We start from the raw sequence: 24709 nt of genomic DNA, 5'->3' as shown, positions 1-24709 counted from the left end.
ACGGGCCGCCCCCCCCCGGCCATATTTTAAAAATGTAATGTTGGGGGCCCCCCCAGGGGCTAATTAAAAAAAAAAAATAAGGACATTGACAGGGGGTCGCCCATAGGCAGGGCGACCCCCTGTGGGGCCATATTTTTCAATGTTGATGTTGGGGCCCCCTGGGGGGGGGTGCGCAATCGTGCCACCCCCAGGGGCTAATTTAACCCCTTCGCTGCCAGGCCTTTTCCCCCTCCTGTGCCAGGCCTTTTTTTGCCTATTTGGGGCAATTCGCGCTTAGGCCCTCATAACTTTTTGTCCACATAAGCTAACCAAGCCACATTTGCGTCCTTTTTTTCCAACATCTTAGGGATTCTAGAGGTACCCAGACTTTGTGGGTTCCCCTGAAGGAGGCCAAGAAATTAGCCAAAATACAGTGAAAATTTCGTTTCTTTCAAAACAAATAAAAAAGTGGCTGCAGAAGAAGGCTTCTGGTTTTTCCCCTGAAAATGGCATCAACAAAGGGTTTGCGGTGCTAAACTCAGCAGCCTCCCAGATTTCAGAAATAGGCAGACTTGAATCAGAAAACCCAATTTTTCAACACAATTTTGGCATTTTACTGGGACATACCCCATTTTTGCAATTTTTTGTGCTTTCAGCCTCCTTCCAGTCAGTGACAGAAATGGGCATGAAACCAATGCTGGATCCCAGAAACCTAAACATTTCTGAAAAGTAGACAAAATTCTGAATTCAGCAAGGGGTCATTTGTGTAGATCCTACAAGGGTTTCCTACAGAAAATAACAACTGAAAAAGAAAAATATTGAAATTGAGGTGAAAAAAACATCAATTTTTCTCTACGTTTTACTCTGTAACTTTTCACTGCAATGTCAGATTATCGAAAGCAATATACCGTTACGTCTGCTGGACTGCTCTGGTTGCAGGGATATATAGGGCTTGTAGGTTCATCAAGAACCGGAGGAACCCAGAGCCAATAAATGAGCTGCACCCTGCAGTGTGTTTTCATTCTATACCGGGTATACAGCAATTCATTTGCTGAAATATAAAGAGTAAAAAATTGCTATCAAGAAAACCTTTGTATTTCCAAAAAGGGCAAAAGATAAGGTGTAGAGAAGCAGTGGTTATTTGCACATCTCTGAATTCCGGGGTGACCATACTAGCATATGAATTACAGGGCATTTCTCAAATAGATGTCTTTTTTACACACTCTCCTATATTTGGAAGGAAAAAATATAGAGAAAGACAAGGGGCAATAACACTTGTTTTGCTAATCTATGTTCCCCCAAGTCTCCCGATAAAAATGATACCTCACTTGTGTGGGTAGGCCTAGCGCCCGCGACAGGAAACGCCCCAAAGCGCAACGTGGACACATCCAATTTTTTTAAAGAAAACAGAGGTGTTTTTTGCAAAGTGCCTACCTGTAGATTTTGGCCTCTAGCTCAGCCGGCACCTAGGGAAACCTACCAAAACTGTGCATTTCTGAAAACTAGAGACCTAGGGGAATCCAAGATGGGGTGACTTGTGGGGCTCGGACCAGGTTCTGTTACCCAGAATCCTTTGCAAACCTCAAAATTTGGCTAAAAAAACACATGTTCCTCACATTTCTGTGGCAGAAAGTTCTGAAATCTGAGAGGAGCCACAAATTTCCTTCCACCCAGCATTCCCCCAAGTCTCCCGATAAAAATGATACCTCACTTGTGTGGGTATGCCTAGCGCCCGCGACAAGAAACGCCCCAAAGCGCAACGTGGACACATCCAATTTTTTTAAAGAAAACAGGGGTGATTTTTGCGAAGTGCCTACCTGTAGATTTTGGCCTCTAGCTCAGCCGGCACCTAGGGAAACCTACCAAACCTGTGCATTTCTGAAAACTAGAGACCTAGGGGAATCCAAGATGGGGTGACTTGCGGGGCTCGGACCAGGTTCTGTTACCCAGAATCCTTTGCAAACCTCAAAATTTGGCTAAAAAAACACATGTTCCTCACATTTCTGTGGCAGAAAGTTCTGGAATCTGAGAGGAGCCACAAATTTCCTTCCACCCAGCGTTCCCCCAAGTCTCCCTATGAAAATGATACCTCACTTGTGTGGGTAGGCCTAGCGCCCGCGACAGGAAACGCCCCAAAGCGCAACGTGGACACATCCAATTTTTTTCAAGAAAACAGAGGTGATTTTTAGGAAGTGCCTACCTGTAGATTTTGGCCTCTAGCTCAGCCGGCACCTAGGGAAACCTACCAAAACTGTGCATTTCTGAAAACTAGAGACCTAGGGGAATCCAAGATGGGGTGACTTGTGGGGCTCGGACCAGGTTCTGTTACCCAGAATCCTATGCAAACCTCAAAATTTGGCTAAAAAAACACATGTTCCTCACATTTCTGTGGCAGAAAGTTCTGGAATCTGAGAGGAGCCACAAATTTCCTTCCACCCAGCCTTCCCCCAAGTCTCCCGATAAAAATGATACCTCACTTGTGTGGGTAGGCCTAGCGCCCGCGACAGGAAACGCCCCAAAGCGCAACGTGGACACATCCAATTTTTTTCAAGAAAACAGAGGTGATTTTTAGGAAGTGCCTACCTGTAGATTTTGGCCTCTAGCTCAGCCGGCACCTAGGGAAACCTACCAAACCTGTGCATTTCTGAAAACTAGAGACCTAGGGGAATCCAAGATGGGGTGACTTGCGGGGCTCGGACCAGGTTCTGTTACCCAGAATCCTTTGCAAACCTCAAAATTTGGCTAAAAAAACACATGTTCCTCACATTTCTGTGGCAGAAAGTTCTGGAATCTTAGAGGAGCCACAAATTTCCTTCCACCCAGCGTTCCCCCAAGTCTCCCAATGAAAATGATACCTCACTTGTGTAGGTAGGCCTAGCGCCCGCGACAGGAAACGCCCCAAAGCGCAACGTGGACACATCCAATTTTTTTAAAGAAAACAGAGGTGATTTTTGCGAAGTGCCTACCTGTAGATTTTGGCCTCTAGCTCAGCTGGCACCTAGGGAAACCTACCAAACCTGTGCATTTCTGAAAACTAGAGACCTAGGGGAATCCAAGATGGGGTGACTTGCGGGGCTCGGACCAGGTTCAGTTACGCCCGCGACAGGAAACGCCCCAAAGCGCAACGTGGACACAACATATTTTTTCACAGAAAACAGAGGTGTTTTTTGCAAGGTGCCTACCTGTGGAGTTTGGCCTGTAGCTCAGCCGGCCCCGGGGTGGCAGAAATGCCCTAAAATAAATGTGCCCCCCCCAAGCCTTCCCCCCCCGGGAGCGACCCTTGCCTACGGGGTTGCTCCCCCTGCGATCCCAGGTGCCTAGTGGTTTCTGCCCCCAAATAGCCCAATATGCCCCCAAGGGGGGCAGAAATGGTCTAAATACAATTTGCCCCCCAGGGCAGCGACCCTTGCCTGATGGGTCGCTACCCATCTCTAAAAAAACAAACAAGCAAAAAAAAAAACCTCACTTTTTTTTTTGCCCTGGCGCCTAGAGCTTTCTGCCACCCCCCCCCCCCCCCCCGGGGGCAGAAATGGCCTAAAATAAATTTGCCCCCCCAACCCCCCCGGGAGCGACACTTGCCTACGAGGTCGCTCCCCCTGCGTGACATTGGCGCTAAAAAACAAATCCCAGGTGCGTAGTCGTTTCTGCCCCCTTGGGGGCAGATTGACCTAAAATCAGCCAATGGGGGCAGAAATGGCCTAAAATAAATCTGCCCCCCCAGGGAGCAAGCCTTGCCTAAGGGGTCGCTCCCCTTGCGTGAAATTCACACAAAGAAAAAACTCCCTGGTGTCTAGTGGTTTCTGCCGCCCTTGGGGGCAGATTGGCCTCATCAAAATAGGCCAATCTGCAACCAAGGGGGGCAGAAATGGCCTAAATATAATTTTCCCCCAAGGGGAGCGACCCTTGCCTAAGGGGTCGCTCCCCACCTAAAAAAATAAAATGAAACATTAAAAAAAAAAAAGAAATGGTCCCTGGTGCCTAGAGGTTTCTGCCCCCTCTGGGGGCAGATAGGCCTAATAATAGGCCGATCTGCCCCCAGGGGGAGCAGAAAAGGCCTTCCCAAAAAAATGCCCCCCCCGGGAGCGACCCTTGCCCAAGGGGTCGCTCCCTTATGTGAATTTCACCAAAAAAAAAAAAAAATCCCTGGTGTCTAGTGGGGTTTCAAAAGCCGGATTGCAAGCAATCTGGCTTTTGTAACCCTCGGAGAGACTTCAAAGGGAAGGAAATACTTTTCCTTCCCTTTGAAGCCCCTCTGGGCCTCCCCCAGTGATTGAAAGAGAAATGCAAAGCATTTCTCTTTCAATCGCGCTGGAAGCAGAGCTTCCAGCGTGATGGGGGAGGCCCCTGTGACAAATCAGCACGCGCTCGCGCACTGATGTCACATGGAGTGCGGGGGGGTCGGGGTGGAAGGGGAAGGTCTTCCGCTTCCATCCCCGCCTTGGGGGGGAGGGGGGTGCACGGGGGGCGCGCTAGCGCTGCCCCAAGTTTCCCCTGTGCCTTGGACGAGGTGATCTCGTCCAAGGCACAGGGGAACTGTAGCCTTGGACGAGATCATCTCGTCCAAGGCACAGAAGCGGTTAAAAAAAAAAAAAAAAAAAAAAAAAAAAAAACATTGACAGTGGGTCACCCATTGGCAGGGCGACCCCTGTGGGGGCAACCAATTTATTTTTGTAGTTGTAGGGTTTCCCTGGGGGCCCCAAGGAAACCCTACAACTACCCAAAAAATAATACAGATATATATATAAATATATATATACATATAGATATATATAGATATATATAGATATATCCATGTAGATAGATATATCTATATAGAGATCTATATATTTATATATATTTATAGATATATCCATGTAGATAGATATATCTATATAGAGATCTATATATATATATATATATATATCACTTTTGTCAGTGCATGTGTGGTTTCCCTCGGGGCTGCAATCGGCCCCCAGGAAAACCAGACCCACATATAAAAGTGATCTATACATATATATCTTATATATATATATATATATATATATATATATATATATATATATATATATATATATATATATATATGTATATATATATATATATATACATATACACACACATATATATATATATATATATATATATATATATATATATGTGGAAACTTACTAAACCCAAACATTTCTGGAAACTAGACATCCAGGGGAGTCCACAGAGATGTGACTTGTGTGGATTCCCCAAAGTTTTCTTACCCAGAATACCCTACAAAGCTGAAATGTTGAATAAAAACTATTTTTCTTGCATTTCTGTCACACAAACTACAGGAATATGCTATGATCCACAAAATTCCTACCACCCACTGATTCCTCACCTGTCCTGATAAAAACACTACCCCACTTGAGCGCCTATACCTAAGGCCTGCGTAAGGAATGGATCAACAGTTGCCTCACGTAAGTACCAACATTGACCGTTGTGTGATCTATTCCTGTTGCGGGCACTAGGCCTACCCCCACAAGTGAGGTGTAATGTTTATCGGGAGACTTGGGGGAACGCTGGGTGGGAGGAAATTTATGGCTTCTCTCAGATTCCAGAACTTTCTGTCACTGAAATGTGAGGAAAAAGTGTTTTTTTTGGCCACATTTTGAGGTTTGCAAAGGATTCTGGGTAACAGAACCTGATCAGAGCCCCACAAGTCACCCCATCTAGGATTCCCCTAGGTGTCTATTTTTCAAAACTGTGCAAGTTTGCTAGGTTCCCCTAGGTGCCTGCTGAGCTAGAGGCCAAAATCCACAGCTAGGCACTTTGCAAAAAACAGCTGTTTTCTTTGTCAAAATGTGATGTGTCCATGTTGTGTTTTGGGGCATTTCCTGTCGCGGGCACTAGGCCTACCCCACAAGTGAGGTATCATTTTTATAGGGAGACTTGGGGGAACGCTGGGTGGAAGGAAATTTGTGGCTCCTCTCAGATTCCAGAACTTTCTGTCACCGAAATGTGAGGGAAAAGTGTTTTTTGACCACATTTTGAGGTTTGCAAAGGATTCTGGGTAACATAACCTGATCAGAGCCCCACAGGTCAGCCCATCCTGGATTCCCCTAGGTGTCTAGTTTTTAAAAATGTGCAGGTTTTGTAGGTTTCCCTAGGTGCCGGCTGAGCTAGAGGCCAAAATCTACAGCTAGGCACTTTGCAAAAAACATGTCAGATTTCAATGTAAAAATGTGATGTGTCCATGTTGCCTTTCCTGTCACGTGCATTAGGCCTACCCACGCAAGTGAGATACCATTGCTATCGGGAGACTTAGGGGAACACAGAATAACACAAGTGTTATTGCCCTCTGTCTTTCTCTACATTTTTTCCTTCCAAATGTAAGACAGTGTGTAAAAAAGACGTCTATTTGAGAAATGGCCTGTAATTCACATGCTAGTATGGGCACCGCGGAATTCAGAGATGGGCAAATAACCACTGCTGCTCAATACCTTATCTTATGCCCATTTTGGAAATACAAAGGTTTTCTTGATACCTATTTTTCACTCTTTATATTTCAGCAAATGAATTGCTGTATACCGGGTATAGAATGAAAACCCATTGCAAGGTGCAGCTCATTTATTGGCTCTGGGTACCTAGGGATCTTGATGAACCTACTAGCCATATATATCCCTGCAACCAGAAGAGTCCAGCACACGTAACGGTATATTGGTTTAAACAATCTGACATTGCAGGAAAACATTACAGAGTAAAACGCTGAGAAAAATGGCTGTTTTTTTCAGCTCAATTTCAATTCTTTTTTTTTTCAGCTGTTATTTTCTGTATGAAAACCTTGTAGGATCTACACAAATGACCCCATGCTGAATTCGGAATGTTGTCTACTTTGCAGAAATGCTTAGCTTTCCGGGATCCAGTATTGGTTTCATACCCATTCCTGTCACTAACTTGAAGGAGGCTGAAAGCACCAAAAATAGTAAAAATGGGGTATGTCCCAGTAAAATGCCAAAATTGTGTTGAACAATGTGGTTTTCTGATTCAAGTCTGCCTGTTCCTGAAAGCTGGGAAGATGGTGATTTTAGCACAACAAACCTTTTGTTGATGCCTTTTTTAGGGAAAAAAACACAAGCCTTCTTCGGCAGCCCTTTGTTCCCATTTTTTGAAAAAAACAAAATGTTATGTGTATTTTGGCTAATTTCTTGGTCTCCTCCAGGAGAACCCAGAAACTCTGGGTACCTTTAGAATCCCTAGGATGTTGGAAAAAAAGGACGCAAATTTGGCGTGGATAGCTTATGTGGACAAAAAATTATGAAGGCCTAAGCGCAAACTACCCCAAATAGCCAAAAAAGGGCTCAGCACTGGGGAGGGAAAGGTCCAGCAGCTAAGAGGTTAAAAAAAACCTTAGAAATTCTCTGAAAAACAACGAAGGTTAAAGGGATGCTATAATAAGGTGAAAATGTCAGTTAACCACCAAACCCTGCTGGAGAGAGGGAGGTAAAAAAGCCACCATACATCTTCCCTAAAAACAATTACATAAACACAAAAGGGTATGGTCGCAACCAACTACCTAAATCAACAACCCCCTACTTAGAGGTATGTGGGTCAGCCCTACTTGTGCATTCTAGTGGCCCTTTCGCATCACCAGGAAATAGGACAATCCTTTTGGGAGAAGCCTCACACACTAATGGTGTCATGCTTCATCCTTCACAACCTCTCTTCACCTTGGTAGCACAATGCCACCAGGCGGACTCACCTCCTGTAGGCTGAAAACAAGAAGGAGGGATTTTTTTACATAAACTTATACTGGACAGTGACAGGATCCAGAAAAGCTAAAAATACCTTATGGTACCCAGGATGATCACCTGTATTCATTTGGGACCATAGGTAAATCTATAACTGTATTGGGATTGTTCATGACTGAAGCCATCACCTAGGCCAACATGTGTCTGCCCCTGTGGTCGCCTAACTGGTCTTGGGCATTTTTCAGGGCCACAGGATACCTAATGGAAGGTTTTTGATAGACATGGCATGTTCATGCCCTCTTCCTACCATGCCGCGCAACGGAGCAAGGTGTCTTGCTGTGTTGCATGATATAATGATAAATATTGCCCACAGTGTGTAAAGTAAATATGCATCTTGCTGTTCATTTATATTTTCTCTCCATAAAGGAAGGTTATGTTTCGAATATGATCAAGTTTAGAATTGTGGTACACGTTTCAAGCATGCTCACTTTAAGGCACACATCATCTCTTAAATTCCTTTTAAAGCACTGCTTGTGCGTAGCCCTCACAGCATTGTCAACAGCCCCTCAAAACCAGTGTCTGACAGGTCAGTGCACAGCTTCTAACACACCTGTAATAATAAGTGAGGGCGAAGGTGCAGCTCCTCACAGACCTGTCGATATAACTAAAGCCTGGGTGCGTAGACCCTCACATAACTGAGGCCAGATCTTCCACGGGCATCCATCAGAGATAAGAGCAGAGTCATAGCAAGAAGGCAACGGACTCCAATGCAAGAAAAAAATGGGCAACACCCCATACTTTGTAATAAATGACAGCCGTAATCAGGGCCTAAGATGCACCCCAAGCCCCTTGGCCCTGGTATGACTGCACATGTTAACCTCAGTGCTTTAAATGGAAGGATAGAAGATCATGCATTCTCCCATTAAATGCATTGCAGCAGTGCTGAGAAGTGCAGGTGCTCTCCCTTTTAAATTAAAGAAATGCAGGCACCCAGTACCGGACAGTACCTGCACTGGTTATACTATTGATAGTTATGCCTCTGTATAGCAGTAACTACCCTTAACTAGCACTTTGGGACACCTGGTATGCATGAGCTGTACAAAATTGCACAGCACCCCACAAACACTGGTGTAATCTTTAATAAAACTAGACTTTATTGCCCTTTTTCTATAGTTTCAGCAGGAAGTAGGGTTGGATGAGAGGCCAAGTCTGTGATGGAATGTGTGTCAGAAGGTGCATGGAATCACTTCCACAATCACTGGCATTTTGGTGAATCCAAACGTATCCATGTCTATTGGGCGTCAAAGTTAAAAAAGGATCTTACCATCATCTATGGATTTGGGGATGGTGACTTCAAAGAACCAATCAAATATCTTGTCAGGATTTTCCCTGTAAAAAAATGAAAGGAAAAAGGTAAAAATCAGTTCTATCGTTGTTATTCAAGATAAAAGTCAAACAGAGACACCCCTGGGTTAGGACCAGATATAAAAGGGACAACACCAGATCTGTCACAGGGTAGGACTAGACCTATCCAAGGACAATGCCAAATCTAATCCAGGGCAGTATAGACAGCCCAACAGGACCAGACCTAACCCACGGCAGGGCCAGACCAAACCCACACCAGAACCAGATCTAACCCAGAGAAGAGTCAGACCTAACCCAGGGCAGGCTTAAGTCTAACCCAGAACTGGTCCAGACTTGAGACCTAACCCAAAGGGACAGTAATATCCAATCCACAGCAGGCCCAAATTGCATCCAGGCCAGCACTGCTTCTAACCTATGGCAGGGCCACTTCAAGCAACAAGGTTAAGATAAAATCAGGGACAGTGGTAGACAAAAAAAGCAATAGTAACAGAATTAAGAAAAGGACCAGAACTAACAAATGGTGGACCTATAGCTAACCATTTAGAGGACCTGATGTAACTAGGGAAGTGACCGGGAGTAACCAAGGACATCAATAACAGTGAAGAACAACCCCTTTGGCAAAGGTTATAATACCAGACCAATATACCAGACTAGCTTCCCCATGTCTAAAACCCACAGTACTACACATACACTCAGTCAAAACAAACTTCCAGAATTATGCCCCTTACTACAGGGATAGCAAATACGAATGCCACAGTACTAGAAAAATATGTCTTTAATCCGATAAAAATATATCAAACATCTAGTGCTTTTTACAATGTACTACATACAAACATATAGAAACGTATGTCATACAACATGAAAAGGAAGCATTTCGTAAGACCAATTTATATAACTTTTAACAACTACATATCCTATATATATATATATATATATATATATATATATATATATATATATATATATATATATATTTATATTCACTTTTTTTCTTCAATAATTTGACGATATTTTTAATAACGTTCTAAAAGTTATCTTGAAAGCTGTAATATCTGGGGTAATAATCAGCAGTGCATGGCGAGGGCACAAGTTGTAGGTACCTTAGGCCGTGGATTATAGTTACTTGAAATAACTCTAACTATAACTGCTGAATTTCTATGGTTTTGTGTGAGTAAATTCAGAACCTAACTACAACGTTCCTGTAACCTTTGTTTTTTTAAATGAATGTCTGAGGATTTTTGGGTCGCGCGCACAAGCCCTTTGACCTGTGGTTAGTATTTTGGGCTTTTAATCATGCCCACCTCACTCCCATCACTTTCACTCGTTTGTGGGCTTGCCTTTCAAAAATCCTTTGATGTTATTGGTAAATGCTTACTGTTTGTCCCGCCTTGAGGTGGTTTTGTTACTGCCTTGTAGACTGACCCTGTTACATAAATAATTGCACGATTGCCAATGTGTTTGACTGTAAGCAAATTTATTTTTCCTTTTGTGTTTCTCCTTCGCGCTCGTGCTCACGGCGGCCATGGCATTTTGAATCGGCTTGCTTCTGTCAGCTATTTTACTTTTTTATTTTCTGGTAGAGAAAGCTATGCAAGCATTATTTCTACTGTTTTCTTCGGCTCTTGTGCAGGTCTGATGCTTCATTTCTCTTGGGGCCTCGGTCACTGACAAGCCCTCCAATGTCAGCATCTCTAGAATTGGCTAACTTTCCTTGAGCCTGTACCCCGCCTGATGCATGTTTTAAAGGTCTCTCTTTTCATCAGTTAACATAATTCATGTGCTAATGTGTGTGTTTAGCAGTGCCTTAACTCTGTGCTCGTCCATTAATCTTGAAATAGTTGACTCGGATTCCTGTTGACCTGCCTGTTGAAGGGACAGTTTGCGCACATTTGTAAAGGTGGGATTCTTTTCCTGAACAGTAGACCTCTTAACTCCTGGTACCTGAACCTGTTGTTGTCTGGATCACGGCTAAGTTGTTTACCATTTAAAGTCGTGGTAGTGGCAGTGCTTAATTTGTAAATAAAAACGCGCCGGTGCCCAAAACCCTCCTATTAAACCTGCTGCTGCTGCAATTAAATGTGCGGACACGGAATGCTGAGACAGCGTAATCCTGAAGCCATCTCGGGCCTCTTTATTCCATTTAAAACCACTGCCTGCCCCTTCAGCTAACTCTAGCAGCTTCCTGCTTTCTACCTTTGTGACGCTTTTTCGTTTTTCTTTTCCTCCGTCTCTCCCATATGTGTCTTTTGCTCGCAGCAAATGCTTGAGGCAGAAGATTAAGCGTCGGCCCTCAAAAATAAGTGACGGTGCCCAGCACCGGAAACAACAAGCACAAATTAAGCACTGGGTTGTGAGTTCATACGCGTTTTTCTGTGTACCTGTTTTGTACATGGTGCAAGTTACGTTGTTATTGATATTTGTAACAGCGCACAGTCTGCCAGTAGGTGGCATTGTGGTGCTTTTGGCACTGCAGTAGTGATATATATACATTTTTAATCAGTTCTCTGCTACCACAGAGTGTAAACCTGATTCTGCTTGTGACAAGGGCTTTTATCTCTCTTTAATCTATTCCTCTTCCCTTAATTAGTTCTGCCTTGACAGCAGAGATGTCATCTACCTATTGTTTCCAATTTCTTTTGAATGGAATGTTCTGTGGCTGTGCCCATAGTATTTCACTTGCCTCATGCTATCAGCTGTTTAGTATATCATTCTGAACCATCACATATAACATTGTTCACCTCGTGTGCTTTGTATAAAGTAATAATAGTTTCTTTATTTTGTTTTTGTTTTTTACTGCAAAAAGCTTTTTTTATAAATGCTTTATTCGAGGCTTCAAATGCAATCCAGACCTATTGGTTTTGACAGTGCTTGGTTCCCCTACACACTGGCATAAGCTAGGGTGAAGGTTTTTTTATTTATTAATTTATTCATGACTAGGGTTCGCTGAGCTCTCGAATATTGACCTACCTGTAGATTGCAATGCTTCCTGCTTTCCTTCACGCTTCTGTAGTTTTCTTCAGTAAATGTGGCTTGGCACAGGTAAATTCGACAAGGGATTAGCTTTCTTCCCCTTTTCTTGAGAGTATTCTAAAACCTCAAAACACTGGTAACTTGTGAGTATTTGGTACCTTACTGTAGGAAGTTGACCCTGTATATACTATTTCAAAGTAAGAAATAGTGTGCACAGAGTCCAAGGGTTCCCCTTAGAGGTAAGATAGTGGCAAAAAGGGATAATTCTAATGCTCTATTTTGTGGTAGTGTGGTCGAGCAGTAGGCTCATCAGAGGGTAGTGTTAAGCATTTGTTGTACACACACAGGCAATAAATGAGGAACACACACTCAAAGACTTACTCCAGGCCAATAGGTTTTTATATAGAAAAATATATTTCCTTAGTTTATTTTAAGGACCACAGGTTCAAGATTTACAAGTAATACTTCAAATGAAAGGTATTTCACTCAGGTATTCTAGGAACTTTGAATAATCACAATAGCATGTACAGTTTTGACAAACATGGCAATAAGCTGTTTTTAAAGTGGACACTGGCAAAAATCAACAGTTCCTGGGGGAGGGAAGTATTTGTTAAGTTCACTGGTAAGTAAAACACTTACAGGGTTCAAAGTTGGGTCCACAGTAGCCCACCATTGGGGGTTCAGGGCAACCCCAAAGTTACCACACCAGCAGCTAAGGGCCGGTCAGGTGCAGAGGTCAAAGTGGTGCCCAAAACACATAGGCTTCAGTGGAAACAGGGGAGCCCCGGTTCCAGTCTGCCAGCAGGTAAGTACCCGCGTCCTCGAAGGGCAGACCAGGGTGGTTTTGTAGGGCGCCGGAGGGGACACAAGCAGGCACAGAAAGTACACCCTCAGCGGCACAGGGGCGGCCGGGTGCAGAGTGCAAACAGGCGTCGGGTTTCAGATAGGAATCAATGGGGAGACCCGGGGGTCTCTTCAACAATGCAGGCAGGCACAGGAGGGGGGCTCCTCTGGGTAGCCACCACGTGGGCTAGGCAGAGGGTCCCCTGGGGGTCGCTCCTGCACTGGAGTTCGGTTCCTTCAGGTCCTGGGGGCTGCGGGTGCAGTGTTGGTTCCAGGTGTCGGGTTCCTTGTTACAGGCAGTCGCAGTCAGGGGGAGCCTCTAGATTTCCTCTGCAGGCATCGCTGTGGGGGCTCAGGGGGGTCAACTCTGGCTACTCACGGGCTCGCAGTCGCCGGGGAGTCCTCCCTGTAGTGTTAGTTTCTCTAAGATGCCCTCTGGGTGTATTTTACAATAAAGTACACACTGGCTTCAGTGTGCATTTATTGTGCTGAGAAGTTTGATACCAAACTTCCCAGTTTTCAGTGTAGCCATTATGGTGCTGTGGAGTTCGTGTTTGACTGACTCCCAGACCATATACTCTTATGGCTACCCTGCACTTACAATGTCTAAGGTTTTGCTTAGACACTGTAGGGGCATAGTGCTCATGCACATATGCCCTCACCTGTGGTATAGTGCACCCTGCCTTAGAGCTGTAAGGCCTGCTAGAGGGGTGACTTACCTATGCCACAGGCAGTGTGAGGCTGGCATGGCAGTCTGAGGGGAGTGCCATGTCGACTTAGTCATTTTCTCCCCACCAGCCCTTAGAGACCTTCCCTGGCATTAGGGCCCTTGGTACCAGGGGTACCAGTTACAAGGGACTTACCTGAGTGCCAGGGTTGTGCCAATTGTGGAGACAAAGGTACAGTTTAGGGAAAGAACTTGTGCTGGGGCCTGGTTAGCAGGGTCTCAACACACTTTCAAATCATAACTTAGCAACAGCAAAGGCAAAAAGTCAGGGGTTAACCATGCCAAGGAGGCATTCCCTTACACTTACTGTTAGGTGGAAACCTTAACATAGGATGCTAAGTGACAACATTTTCATTTTTGGCTGCAGATAGAGGAAGAAGGTAAATGGAAGTGCTTTAGTTACATGCAGGGCCACTAGAAGAATGTGACAGGAAAAGACCAAATTATGAGGGAGGTTTTGCCGATTTAAGTGGCAAGAAAAGTCCAGGTATGAATTTAAAACACCAATAGCTCTAACTCAAGCAAATGCGAGACCCATTGCACTGCAAATGCTTGTTTGATTATTTTTCCTGTCCCTGTAACCTTTGTGTTTTTCAGTGAATTTCTATTTTTTTTTATAACGTAAAGTAATTTTCATTACTATGCGTTAATCTAACCAATGTTGCACACATCCTTTGGCTTGGTGCTGCTGGAGTTGGCTGCATGGCCTGCGATAAACCTCCTATAGCCGTCCAACCACTGCCAGTCACAGCCTTTGGCCATGCGCAGTATGGCCAGGCCCTGCGGCCAGTCCCCCTAACCACGCATCCCTACACTGTGCACAGCCATTGACCGTGTCCAGAGGGAGTCCGCCGCAAGGCGTTTCTGGCTGTAAGAATGTCTGTCTGAGTGTGAGAGTCGGTTTGAGAGTGTCTGATTGCACTCCAATACATGAAAGATCCAAGAACGATTTTGGATCATTTTTCAATATACAATAGCTGTGCAAACACACTTGCTTTCCTTTGCCAAACCCAGGATTTAAGATCAGTTGTCCTTTCCAGAAGTGGGGCTTCTACTGTGGCACCGGCTACATTTTAGAGCTATCTGTTGATGTTTCATATCTGTGAAATGAGCAACATGGCCAGAACGGCCTGGTCTTCTAATATTTTTTTAGGGGGAGGGGGGCTAAACATGCAGCTCCCCCTCTGTGAGAGCAATTGTGTCCTCTGTTTCCCTGCCTGTGGGCAGGAAAACACAGGAAACCTCACTTCCAGCAAGAGAGACCAGTTTGACAGCTCTCACTTGCTAGAAGCAAAGTGTTTTCTCTGGCTTGGCAGTATTTGTCAAAGTTCCTGCCAAGTCACAGCAAACAGCTATGCCCTGTGGGGGGCTCCCCAGGACAAAGCAGGAGCCGGCCTGGGGGGTTGGTGGCCCCTAGAGCCATTATTGGCTCACCAAGGGGGGCCATGTTGCCTCCTTCCAACATTTAAACAGCACTGTGGAGGTGGTGGTCCCTGGGGTGGGGGTCTTTAATGGACCCCCTTATTCTTTTATTGCAACCCTGGGGAGGTGGCAGTCCCCGGGGCTTCCAGGGGGCCGCACTCCCCTTAATTTAAATCAATAGCTGGGGGAGGTAGTGGTCCCCGGGGCTGTGGGGGGCCATGCACCCCCACCTTATTTTAAATCAATAGCTCTGGGGAGGGGATGATCCCACGGGCTGTGGGGAGGCCATGCGGGCACCCTCACCTTATTTGATCTATTAGCCCCAGGGAGATGATGGTCCCTGGGGCTGCGGGAGGGGGACACGGCACCCCCTTACTTTAAATCAGTAGCCCCGGGCTGTGGGGGGGCCATGCAGGCCCCCTGCCTTATTTAATTTATTAGCCCCGGAGAGGTGGCGTTCCCCAGGGCTATGCAGACCCCCCACACTCTACATAAATGAGCACCAGGGAGTTGACAGTCCCCTGGGCATACATAAGCCCAGGAGGGGGGCCCATGTGCCCCTTCCTTATTTTTCACATGCCCCCGGGACCTGGCTTTACCAAAACAAGCACAGGAGCCTGCGCTTTTTAAAAAACAAATTGCTGGATTCACAGTGATTCTCTGTGAAAATGTAATTTTAAAAATGCTTTTTTGCCCTGGAGGGGTCCATCTGGGACCCCAGCACCAGAGCTAAGGGTTCAGGGTGTTCCTACACTGGCCCCTTTACTTATTTTTTACATTTTATTTTGATACTCAGCTGAAGCTGAGTCCTAATATGGCTGCCAGCACTTCCTTGTTGAAGTACTGGCAGCCAATCAGATCTCAGCAGAAGATCTGGAGGGTTCACGGAACATATGCGTCCCTTTATATACTAATTTGTTTTTTCTTTAATATTTCAAAAACTACAGAACGGATTTCCACCAAATAACAAAAAGGGCTCTTTCTGGACCTACTTTTGTACAAAATTTGGAGTAATTTCTTCCAGCAGTTTGCGCTGCAGTCGTGTTCAAAATCCATTTGGAAAACTGCATGGAGAAAAATGATTTTGGGAGCCCCCCTTTTTCTTGGTTCCCACTTGACGGATCACCCCAAAAGTTTCCATATAGCAGCTGACATGATCGTAAAAATTTTGGGGGAAATTTTGTGAAGATTCATCAACCGGCACCAAAGATATAGGCAAGTAAAAAAATGCTTCGCTTTTTCTATAGAAACTAGATCCTAACTTTAACTAGCTAGTGGCGACTGCCACTAGGTGATTGAGATATATATATATATATATATTAACTTAAAAAAAACAAAGGTGACAGGGACGTTTAAGTTAAATTCTAAATTTACTTGTACAAAACCATAGAAATTCAACAGCTATAGTTAGAGTTATTTCAAGTAACTATAACTTGCGGCCTAAGGTAACTATAACTTGCGCCTTGCCACGCACATTTTTTTCTTCAATAATTTGACTGCTAATGTTTCACTTACATTTTTATTGATGTTATAAAAGTTGTCATGAGTGCTGTGATATCTGGGGTAATTGCCAGTGCATGGCAAGGGCACAAGTTATAGTTACCTTAGGCCGCAGGTTAAAAATTACTTGAAATAACTCTAACTTATATATATATATATATATATATATATATGAACATTCATGGCACTCCTTAGTTCTGAAATAGGAATGACCATTTTACGTGGATCACGTCACAATAGTCCATCAAAATGTTTCAGTGTTGATCATCTTTAAAAGCCACCTTCTTCAGGACTAAATTAAATAATTGTCCTCCTGTAATGAAAACAATATTTCACAACATGAGGTATGAATCTGATATACTGTATCAAACATGTAGATGGACTCACGTCTTCACCCAGCACTCCAACTCAGAATGTTTTGTATCTTATATTTAAATACCACTGTGGTTGAATATATTGCTCATTAATGTTCTTAGAGTGGATATCAGCAGAATCACAAAAGCAAAATGTATAAAATAGACAGTTTATTTAGCATTGTTTCTTATGAAAAAATGCAAGTATAGAAGGGGAACTGAAAATTGAGTCTTCTAGTTTAATGATGGATGCAACTCATGGATATAAACAGTCCAGTGCTTAATTTGTAAATAAAAAGGTGGCGGTGCCCAAAGCCTTCCACAGATGTTGCAATTACATGTGTGAACACGGAGCACTGAGGCGGCGTAATCCTGAAGCTATCTCGGGCCTCTTAAATCCTTATAAAGCCACTGCCTGACCCTTCAGCTCATTCTTGCAGCTTTCTACTTTCTCCCTTTATGACGCTTTTTCGTTTTTCCCTTCCTCCGTCTTTCCCATATGTCTTTTGCCCGCAGCATGGTTGAGGCAGAAGAAAAAGCACCCGGCCCTCAAAAATAAGTGCCGATGCTCAGCACCGGAAACAACAAGCACAAATTAAGCACTGAAACAGTCGCTAGAACGCTTGAGATAATATTGAACATAAGAAGGGGAACCTGCTTTACACGTTACTTTTGAGAACAACAATAATGTTTTTTTTGTAGATTTACGGCCCTGAAGAAGCGGTGTTTCCTGTGACACTCGTGTTGACTGTTAACATCGAAATTTGAAGCCTACATCATGCTAAAATTGGATAATTTGCTATCTAACTGTGAGAATATGCGTCACGAAACTGTATTATAGATTTGCATACTTGTATTTTATCATCAGAAACTATGTTAAATAAACTGTTCATTTTATATATTTTGCTTTGTGATCCTGCTGATATCCAGCCTAAGAACATTTTTGTCTGTACCTCCATGGAATTCATGTAATGTGACATTTAAATTCTGACCAGAAGAGTTTTCTGGGTTTTTTCCAGGTAAAGATTTGCAGCACCATTGATATTGATAATAAATCCTGTACATACTTTGCATACACTTGGTAAATTGGCTATCACATGTGTTAGACAAGAAAGACAGAATAGTGCAACCCCCTTTTTCCAATATCCTCCTATAGGTTTTTTTTAATGAAAATAAATTCGTATACTTCATATTTTTTTAGGAATTGTGATAACTTTTTGTTTTTGGGGTGGGTGGAGGCAGTGCTTAATTTGAACCGGTATTTGTCGGTGCGGGGCACCGTCACTTATTTTTGAGGGCCGGCAATTATTTTTCTGCATCAGGCATTTACTGCGTGCAAAACACACATATGGGCAACACGAAAAAGCGTCAGAGAGGGAGAAGACAGAAAGCTGCAAGAGTAAGCTGAAGGGCCAAGGAATGGCTGTAAATGGTTTAAGAGGCCCGAGATGGCTTTAGGACTACTCTGCCTCAGTATTTCGTGCTCGCACGTTTAATTGCAGCAGCTGCTTGTTTCAGAGGAGAGCTTTGGCCTCCGACACGTTTTTATTTATAAATTAAGCACTGGGTGGAGGGTAGTTACCAATCCCCAGATTCATTTCTGGTTCGAATGTATTCTTAAATAAATTCTATTACTATATACTTTAAAGAGCCAATCACTCTGAGGGCCCTTTGTCTAAAGGGATATTAGTTATATGTGGGCCGTCTTTGAAGCTGTTTGCTGTCAAAGGATCACACTCCCACCCTGGCCAGGAGCTTCGACTGATATAAGTCAGTCGTTTCAGTGGACACAGACCCTGTCTGCCTCTTGTCTTCCCTTTGCTTTTTCTCCTTCCACTGTGCCTCTCTCTTTCACATGGGCCTTCCCTTCTTCAACGCCCAGATAACATAAGTTATTTGGTGACACTATTATTTATGTCGCTCACAGTGGCAAAAGCGTGTTAGTAAATGCTGTAATAAAAAGTATTCATGTCGCATACCTCAATTTTCACTTTAAATTGTATGTGACCAAATAACAGACTTTGTATGTGACCAAATAACAGACTGTAATTAAAGCACCATGCACTGCGTTTGCAGTCCGTTAAAAATGGATATTGGTGTGTATCCATTCAGTGGTGAAAATCATTATTAAAATTAACTTTAACGACGACATCATACATTTCATTGGCACAGACCCTGTAGGTGGACTTCCTGGCAAGTATTTCCCTGTTGGTGCACATGCTAGTATGCCATTCTAGTTAGTTGTTAATCTGGTGTTTTTCGTTGATGGATGTTTCCTTGTTTGTGTTAATGCGTTGATAACTTCCTGGATGTGTTATATGCTGGTGGGTTTACTGGATGTATTTCCCTTTTGGTGGGTTACCTGGTATGCAGTAAGCCACTGGAGGTTTACTTAGCATATTTCTCTGTTGGTGAGTGATGTACCCGTTTTTCCGTTCGGTGGAAACCGTGTTAATAGGCTTCCTAACTAGGCTGATGGCTGATGTGGGGTTCCAATTGAGGATGTACCTCGTTTGTTACAGTATAGATGAGTACCTGGTGTCCACACCCCACTTAGCTTTCACCTAAATTCAAATGTTGATGACTTACCCATTGCACCTTCTTCTGTAAAATGGTTATGTGGTTCACTTTTCATCATCGGAGCGAACATGATTATTTCTCTGTTGGCGTTTATCTACTGTATGTTCCCTGTTGGCATGTTACCTGACACATATTTCCCTGTTGAATTACCTGATATACGTTTTCCTCTTGTTGATTACTTGGCATGCATTTGTTGTTGGCAGGTTATTTGGCACTCGTGTCCCAGTTGGCATTTGTCCTGGTGTGTGGTTCCCCATTGGCTGTATGGATTTCTGAGATCGCGTTGTACCTGTGTTCTGGGATGGCAAGGGCAGACCCAAATGCCATGAGAGGTAAGTCTGTGGAAGCATGGCAGTCCAGCTTTACCTTGTTTGACTGTGAGTTGAATTATTCCAGCAGACGTTCAGCCAGTTTCAACCTACTGCTCCCACGGCAAGAGACACCCACATTTAAGGATGAAAGTACGTTTTAGATTGCACGGCCAACAAAACAATGGTTTATCAAATTTCAGGTTACCGCTTATGCAGCCAGTCCCCCATTACGCATTACAGCTGTTCTTCATGTTCTGTCTATGACACATTATAGCGTCACTAGCATCACCACTTCCGGTCTCCATCTTTGTTGTTTCCTGGATCTTCCACCTGCCTTCCAGCTTTGAGAGGAACGTCTTGGTCATCGCCTCTCTGGTTGTCTGTGACTTTATCAATCAGCTTTGTTGTTTGTTAAATGCCTTTCAATGCGTGTGGCCCATGCCTTGCTGACTTTCGTTGTGACTTCCAGTCCTACCGCTTGTTACCTCTTTGTGCGAGTGCAATCCATTCTTTTCAGCTTTTCTCTCTTTCTGCTTAATGCGGCGATCTATCCTTTTAGCCCTTCAATCCGCCGAACCGGCGCTGAAGACTAATATTGGCTCGCCAACATGTTTCAGCTTAATTCCTTGGAGCCACGACTTTCCCCGGCGAATTGTGCCTGGCCATCTCGGCACTTTTCGCCTCCAGGTCGTTCCTCGGAATTTGCTGGGGGGAGATTTGAATGAATCTTGCGTTAGGTAAAAAATCCAAACTTCCAGGTAGGGTCCCAGCACAGCGAGAATTGACATAAAGTTACAATCCGGTAAGAGCTGGACCATTAAATGTTTTTTTGGGGGGAGTCTGTCAGGCGTCCCTTTTCTGAGAAATGGCTGCAGATTACTGGAATATTTGATACAAAATTGAAAACTTTCTTTGGATACATTTATTTGTGTGAATTTGTGGAAACTGTGAAAAGGACATTCAGGGCGCAGAGAGTGCTGTTATCTATTGTTGCTGAAGTCTTCTCTGAAATCGTTTGGGAAATGCTCCATTGTGCTGCGAGGAACATCCCGTCAACTGGTCCTTTTAGAAGGTTACCATGTATGCCAGTGTGAAGTCAAGACTCACGACTTGGCTGGGGTTAGGGACTTTTCCTGGAGCTCACAGTAAGAGATGCTATTGATGCCTTGAGCGCGTTTTTTTTCCATCAGGGTTAACCAATTTTAGCAGGAACGTCAGCGATATCAAGCCTCGTCTGGGTAAGTTTCTCTATGGCACATGGCAGTGGTCTGTTGACTGCCTCCAAAACACTGGATTGTGAACCTTCAAAAGTGAGACAAACACTCGGGTTCAGGGGTTGCCAGCAGCCTCCTCAGCTTGTGCCTTTAGATGGTTCTTTCCCAAACTGTGATTATTACTCTGGATCGAGCTGGTAGAGAGTGCTGGGTGTCTGTACAGAGTTCCTATGAAACACTGTGAATGCTGTGTTTACTTACCTATAGGTGGTGGAGTCTGGCATTTGCTGAACCCAGCCTCTTAAGTTCTCTATACCAGCGTCCTGGCTTTACTCCCTAAGATGCACACAGTGGTGGACGTTCTGTGTATGAGGGTTGAGTGACCACATCATCATTCATATGTGCTATTGGCAACCTGGTATTTACTGGAACCAGCAGGACATCTTCTTGTGAACTTCTTTTAAGTCACAAAGCTGATGCTAGGCATTACCCATTGTAGGGTGAGGGATAGTGATTTGATTATGCCACTGCTGTGCTTTTGAGTACTGTCTGAGTGAATTGTTGTTGTCTCAGTTTTACAGCTGCAATGCAGAACCTAGGCTGGTTGGACTACAGCAACTGGTGATGGTTAAAATGCTCTTGAAGTTAGATGGTGGTAACCTTTTCCAGTGATCTACCCAGAATCAGTGCTGGGCGAAAGGTCAAGAGTTTGTCCGTTTCAAGGTGGGGCTTCTTGTGATGGGTTGCATGTGAACAGTTTTGTTGTGGATTGAGAATTCCCAGTAGAAGAGTGGTAATGGTGTTGAGGAAGGGTGGAAGATGCTTTAGACAAGAGGTCTTCAAACTGTGGGATGGCCCCCCTGGAGGAGGCCTACATTGATTTCATGTTGTGTACCAGTCTCTGGCCAAGAGAAGCACTGCTATATCCTGAGCTATATCCTGGACCGCTCCTTGCTTGGATAGCACCCTGGGCAAAATAAAGTTGACACCCTTGTAGCAGCTGGTGAATAAAATGAGGTAGCAATGGATCCATTATGTGTTCATAGGCCAGTCAAACATCAAAGCAGTGACTGGCCTCTGAGCACAAACTTCTCGGCACTTCCCCAAAATATTCTGATTCACTCACTGCATAGCTTGATCACTGTAGTGCCAAATTGCTGATGGTGCGAACAGCAGTGTTGGTGTGTGGAGGAAGGGAGGCAGGAGGGGATGAATGGGAGAGGTAGGAAGGGAGTTAAAGGGGTGCAAAACGGCACCCACAGCAAGTAAAAGTGATTAAAAAGCAGTTCAGTCTGAGCCAATGGAGTCAAGTAAGAGGGATGCAGCTTTCTGTAGGGTTCTAATGCAGACAGCACTGTACGCCTCTCTGGAGATTGGCAACCTGGGCCTAGCTCATCCATGCCAAAAGCCAGCCCTGGATATGTCATTGGGGTATAGAGACATACCTCGTGCTGAAAACAGTGCTGTGTTTTCAGTAAGTAAAATAAGAGTAGCTGTGAGACACTTTGTTATGGGCCATCAAAAACGTCTTTTGTTGTTGAAATACTTTAGGTGTCAAAGTTGGAGGTTCCAAATAACCCTCAAAGACACCCCATTCGGATTTTGGCAATGAAAAAAGTGGTAGGTGAGCAGATTTTAGCTCTGGCTATTGGATAAATGGCCTGTTTGATGCAGTGCATGGTGGTATTGAAGAGGGCTTTGCTACAAAACGTCATACTGCAATACATAACGATAGTTAGATCTCCATCGAAAGAGGATAGGTGAGTGATTTAAATCTCCAGAGTGACACTTAAAGTGGCCTATGGCTAGGAACCTTGAGTGGCAGATGGAGCACCCTGCCACACCAACGAACTAGCCATATCTAGCCTCACTCAAATTAGAAGTTCAACCAAAATACTTTGTTGACGATTTTTATCAGTCAACACTTGAGTTCATGACTCACCTAGGAAAAATTATTCTAATTACAGTGGTCTTGTTAAAAAGATTTTCGGGTGGTTTGATGTCATGATTTTACGGAGAGGAACTTGTGCAGAGAAGTATTTTTATGTCGAAGCCTACTAGACAGTGCAACTGTGGGTTTGTGACAAGAACTCTTGGGGACACTCTGAAAGCTTGCCTGGGAATGTATGCCGCACATTGTTTACCATTGGCTTTGTTGTCAGTAACTCACATTTTCTTGCTTTCTATTTGCTAGCTTTATTTGTTTTAGGCTGTTCAGATTGTTTTTCTACCTCCTGTGGAGCATAGCCTGTTTACCATTTCTCATTGCATTCTTCCATGAGTGCTTGTTTTCTGTAAATAGGTCTTTACATTTTGTTCTCATCATGTCATAATTGCTGTGCATTCAAAGGCAGAGGTTAAATGTCAGTCTCTGTCTTCTGAGGGCGCTTGATGTTTACTTTTCTTTCACTGACTTCAAAGTTTAGAGGATTTATGTGACAATCTTGCTGGATACTAGTGGTGGGAAAGGAAAGGTTTTTTTGCTAGCACCCAACACAATTTAAATATCTGCAAACGCACTATGCAAATATTTCAGAATATATCAGTATTAGGGAAGCACAAATGAAGCACATTTTTTGTAATTCTGAAGTGTTGCGGAAACAAATAATTGAATACAATCAAACAAATCATGAACTAGGTGATGCTATTTCCACACATTATCGTTTGTGCACTGTAGAGTTTTATCAGTAAAACTGTATGTGCAAATGTAATGGTCATTTCACTTGAAAATGTTGTCTGTAATGGCAGTGCACTACCACACCATACATACTCTACTTAATGCCACTCCATTCTATGCCACCCTTTTATTCCACTCTATGCCACTCCGCTCCATGCCACTCCAGTCTACGACACTCCACGCCATGACACAACATTCTAATCAATGCCACTCTACACCACTCCACTCTACTGTACTGTACCCCACTTCACTCTAGGCCACTTACTCCACTATATGCCAGTCCATGATACTCTACGACGCTTCACTCTATGCCATTTCACTCTGACAATCTACTCTACGACACTCAATACCACACTACACCACTCCACTCTGTGCCACTCCAGTCTACTCCATGCCACTCTATGCCCTTCCACTCTAGGGCTTTGCACTAAATACTACTTCACTCTATGTCACTCTACTCTGCTCCACTCTACTTCACTTTACTCCAACTTTTCACCACTCCACTCTGCTCTATGCCACTCTACTCCATGCCACTTTACTCCACTCTGTACAAGTCAATTTTAACCCACTTTACTCCACTCTACGACACTTTACTGCTCCACTTGATGCCCCTCCACTCTACAACCCTCGACTCAACTCTACAACACTCAATTTCATGACACTCCACAACTCTCTACATTATTCTAATCTGCTCCACTCTGTAGTCCTCCACCCAATCACCCTTTACAACACTACTCCACTCTATGCCACTGTACAACACACTGCTCCACTCCACTCCACAACACTCCACTCCGCTCTGCAGTACTGTACACCATTCTGTGCCACTCCACTCCTCCATTTACGTGCTTCCACAACACTCTAGTCCCTCTACACCACACCACTTTATGACACTCCACTCCATGCAATTACCTCAGCACCACTTTATTTTACTCTATGCAACTCCACTCAACAGCACTCCACAGCACTCTCTGGAACTCTACTCCACTCTTCACCGCTCCATTGTATGCCACTCTAAGCCACTCCACTCTACAAAATGTTATGTCACTCCAGTCTACAACACTCTATGCC

At 44.0% G+C, this 24709-nt stretch overlaps 1 protein-coding gene across 3 annotated transcripts in view; it reads right to left on the bottom strand.

Moving 5' to 3' along the window:
* Positions 1–24709, bottom strand: part of DENND1C (DENN domain containing 1C) — a 292565-nt gene that overhangs the window by 255688 nt on the left and 12168 nt on the right. For all 3 annotated transcript variants that reach the window (XM_069230426.1, XM_069230428.1, XM_069230427.1), the window contains exon 2: positions 9004–9068. In XM_069230426.1, the coding sequence (XP_069086527.1) occupies positions 9004–9068 (65 nt within the window). The remainder of the gene's footprint in view (positions 1–9003; positions 9069–24709) is intronic.

Source organism: Pleurodeles waltl, chromosome 4_2 (assembly GCF_031143425.1).
Source record: "Pleurodeles waltl isolate 20211129_DDA chromosome 4_2, aPleWal1.hap1.20221129, whole genome shotgun sequence".
NCBI lineage: Eukaryota > Metazoa > Chordata > Amphibia > Caudata > Salamandridae > Pleurodeles > Pleurodeles waltl.
The sequence above is the reverse complement of the archived record's forward strand: the minus strand, read 5'-3'. Positions and strand labels throughout refer to the sequence as shown.